This window comes from Diadema antillarum, unplaced genomic scaffold, assembly GCF_040938485.1.
Source record: "Diadema antillarum isolate AM-2024a unplaced genomic scaffold, OU_Dant_1.0 seq00001074_RagTag, whole genome shotgun sequence".
Classification (NCBI taxonomy): domain Eukaryota; kingdom Metazoa; phylum Echinodermata; class Echinoidea; order Diadematoida; family Diadematidae; genus Diadema; species Diadema antillarum.
This window is the reverse complement of record NW_027271898.1, coordinates 133,718-138,150: the sequence shown is the minus strand read 5'-3', so window position 1 is coordinate 138,150 and position 4,433 is coordinate 133,718. Positions and strand designations below refer to the sequence as shown.

Here is a 4,433-nt window from a genome sequence, read left to right as displayed (position 1 = left end):
CGACAGACAATATAACATCTAGACTCCATTATTTTTATTCCTATGCATTTAATTTTTAAAGCCGTTTTTGTTATCAATATCGGTTTTGCTTTGGTGTACTTATTAGAGTTATTATGATATTAATAATTGTCTTTTTGATATCGTCACTGCGAAAGAGATAAAGCACTACACTGTAAAAACATGGGTGTTAGATTTAACACCACGGGTGTTAAATCTAACACCGATCAAACTTCAATAAAGGACCACACCCACAGGTGTTAAAAATGCACTGTGATGGTGTTGAAAAGTGTTCACCTGACACTTCGTGGTGTTAATTTGACACTGTACCTGGTGTTATTTTGACACTGTACTGGTGTTAATTCAAAAATGACACCACATGGTGTTGATTTGATATTTGTTGGTGTTAATATCAATGGTTTAACACCCGTCCAGCTTCAATAAGGGACCACACCAGCTGGTGTTACTTTGGTGTAAATTTATTTTCACATTTTTTCAAAAATCTAGTATTTTAATGTAAAATTCTTGATCGTCTTGTTTAAATAAAAAATCAACAAGAAGTGCAGTTACTAAGAAACTCTTCAAAAAACAGTTTAAAATTTGAAAATGACACCCGGGGGTGTTAATTTAACACCATAAATGAGCACCGAAAATTTAACACCAGCTCGGTGTTCACTATTTAACACCGGACTTTTTGCAGTGTACGATAAGAACAGTAAAAAACAACAGAATATAGTAGCATTAATGATAGCATTGATGATAATGATGATGATAATAATGATAATAATAACAACAACAATTATAATAGTGGTAGTGCAAACTGTAATGCAGTGCAAAGAGGGTCCCCTGCTCAGTTATACCAAACTTGGCTGCTTGGGTAAGCTTACTTAATATAGTAATGATTCATATCATATCATAAATATAGCTATCACCAATATCATCGCGATTAGAATCATCACTGTATTTTTTTTTTTGCGCATGGTGTCATGTAACTAAAAAGCATCGACAGCAACGTTGTCTTCATTCTTATTACAGCACTCTCATAACTATTACTGTCAATGACTGTCGCCTCTATTACCGGTATGATTACATCTTGCTCAGGCATTATTACTTCCTTGATAGTCCCTTGAAACTGCCGTTTCCAAGTCGTTTGCAGTCAGTGGTGTTGTTCCAGAAATAGCACCTACAGGTGGTATTTATATAGAGCGCTTTTGAATTCATGTGTTACCTTAAATACCCATTATAAATTAGCTGTAAACATGAAATCCCTAAAAATTTAATATCTTTATTTCTTTTCATTTTCATCTGCAATTTGTTCTTTTTTCATTAATGACTTTGGTATTTCACAATCTACCACTGTTTGTCACTTTCACAAATGCTTTATTTCTTTGATATATTACACAGTCCTATAGGTAGCTTTAAAACCTGCAAAAACGTACCGCAAAATTCAGAAATAAATGTAATTTCATAAAGTTCTTCCGCGTTTGTTGTATTATACATACAGCTTCCAAACTGGAAAAAAAAATGTGTAAATTCAATTTACTCTGATCACTTCAAGGCGTTGTGCTCATTTGCAAAAACTGAGGTCCTATTTCCCGCGATTATTCTGCCTTTATGTTGAGGCTTCGAAGAAAACGCTGAGAATATTAAAATTGGACCCAATCTCCCTCCCCTCAGGTGTCCCAAGGGCCAATGGATCCGCCATGAACAAACATAAAACTATAGTGATCAATTTAGTAATACTGATATAGCACTAACTTTGCTCTATAACCACGATTACTTCTGGTCATAGAGGAGAGGATTTTTAGAATGGGGGGAGGGGTGGGTGCTCTATTGTAATTGAATTCCTATATAACCTATTAGGGATGCTACCTGCCAAGTGTGGTGAAAAATCGCTCAAGGGGTATTCGAGAAGAACCTAAAAAGTTTAATGGAAAGAATAAATGAAATAAACAATTGGACAGACCCCGCCCGCACAGTGAATACATCAATTGTCCCAAAGGAAAATATTTTCTCTTTCCCCACATTTTAGTCCAGACTCCCATATTCGAATCGGATGGTTTGTAAGAGTTTTGGGGAAACTGTACCTGATCGACTATGGTGTTATATAGCGCTCTGGAGGGAGGTTGGCATAGTAGCAGAGAACGATTCACCGAAGTGATGTTTTATTTTGTATTTCATATAGGTAATGCTTACGGTTATTTAAGTGACTTACTTTGTTCTCACACAAAGGTGGTTTTCTGCAAATTGACTAGAATGCATGAATTCAGTTTATCATTTTTTATTTCATCTTCACTAGTGATGCGTAACAACTATGAATATTTAAGCATGGATATATATCTGTCTAACAATTAATCAATGCACATTTAATATCTTTACTGAAAATGTACAGACAATCTTACTGTGACGATAGGCATACTTAATGTCGCTCTTAGTATGCTAGACATGAATGGGATAGGAACAATAAAGGCAATTTGCATTGGTATATTTGCGTCTTTGTCTCCGCCAATGACTATGATGATAGCGATAGTGCTGAAAACAGGAACAGTCAAGCAATGCCATACGGAGACTTGATGAATCAAATCAAATATATATCTAATCACAATCATTACTTTTCCTCTACATGGGTTATACATAAGACAAAATATTCCTGCTGGATGAAAAAAAGCTCATCTCTGCTTGCCGCTGACTCCTCCATCACACAAGCGACGTGCTCTTCGTAAGCTTTTGCCTCATATTTGTTTGAAGAGAGCGTAAGATGCTCACTGCATTTTCTCGAAATGTGGTATCGCGGGAAAAGTAAATTAGCGGGTTTGTCATTGAGCTAACGCAAACAAGAAAGAAGGCGCAGTCGTCTGCAGTGACGTACCAGCGGTCGCTTGTGATGTATCGCGCCGCGCCGAGAAAACTAGCCAGAGGCATGAAACAGACGAGAAAAGAAGATACCATCAAGAGAGTGATCTTTGTTGCCTTGACGTGGCGGGAACTGTTCCCGCGTTTCCGTGGCGCGCCTGGAGCTCTCATGGCGTCTTCTACGATGGCAATACGATTCGCTTGCCTGATAGCAATGAGCAAAATGCGAATGTTGAGAACCATGAGAAAAGCTCCTACGATTAGTATGGAGATGAGAACCAATAGGTCGAACACCATCGAAATATTGCTGGAGCTGCTGCGCTCGCCCAGACAGTAGGAATAGATGAAGTGTTTCGCAGATCCATCACTGTCCACACTGATTCTGGCCACGGCGTAAGTCAGCGTTAAAGCCCAGGCTGCAGTCACTGCGATACCAATCCTCCGATTTGTAACGATGCTCTCGTAACGCAGTGGCCTTGTCACAGCAATGTAACGATCTAAGCTAACTAAAAGTAAATGTGTCAGAGATCCGTAAACGAAGACGTAGCTCCAAAGATAAAAGTATTCGGCGCTGCTGAGCGAGCAAGTTACCTCATTGCGAACGGTTCGTATATAGAGCTCGAGTGGCAGGGAAACACAAGCATTCATGAGATCGTTCAAGGCCAAACTTAGGAGAATGAAATAATTTGGTTTTCTCAACTGTCGTCGGCTAAGGACGGGAAGAATAACCATGCCATTTCCGAACGCAATAATCAAGATTAATGGTACGACCACGAGAAACAGTATAATCCTGTGCAAATAGGAATTGTGGAAGCTATTCCGTGGCAGACTGTTCTCTTGGAAAAAATCCATCGTGCATCCTTCAGTGATTGCTTCCTTGATTCTTGTCTTGAAAGTAAAATCGATTCCGATGGAAAACGAAGAGCTTGGGCCGCGGTGGATGGAAAGTGATCAGCCCAGATAAACCTTTAGATGGGATATTGCTGGTTTGAAATGTGGCCAACATTTTTGAGCTGTCCCAGTACACCCATGTCACTGTCACATTGGTCATCCTGTTTAATATCCATTGTACAGATGCAATATCATCTTCTTTCTAGAGACTTCTCTCCTCAAATCACATGAAAGATACTTCGCGGTACTATTTATACGCTCGAAATTCTGTTTACACATCGATGCATCGATTGACAGAATGAAATCGATGGTGGTGCATGTGACGTAGGCGTGGTTTTAGAAAACAGGTGCATCCGTAGCAGTCGCTTTGCTTAAATCTTCTTTCAAGTATATTGAATTGATTTCCTAAACTTTAAAGTCAGGCTTGACGGTTATAACTCATTTGATAGGAATATACGTGTATTCATATACTGTCAAAAGCTTTCTTTGACAAGGAGATCTATCAAATGAGAGCTGTATGTGGAGATGGATTGACGAGGTTTCGAAGTGAAAAACAAAATCTCAAGAGTAGTATATGAGGACAGATGATTTTTCTCTTGACCCGGTTTCTTCACAAGGAATGTTGAACATCATAAGAGTCACTCCACAGTCTGCCGTATACTTGACTCGGTGATATATCACGGCTAGACAAC

General features: G+C 38.8%; 1 protein-coding gene across 1 annotated transcript; it reads right to left on the bottom strand.

Annotated features, from left to right (window-relative positions):
* Nucleotides 1–2,694: 2,694 nt before the first annotated feature.
* On the bottom strand, nucleotides 2,695–3,545 carry LOC139743361 (trace amine-associated receptor 6-like). The gene has a single exon (XM_071653847.1). It carries the CDS (start codon nucleotides 3,496–3,498, stop codon nucleotides 2,695–2,697), a length of 804 nt encoding a protein of 267 aa, XP_071509948.1. The 5' UTR covers nucleotides 3,499–3,545.
* Between the last annotated feature and the right edge of the window lie 888 nt (nucleotides 3,546–4,433).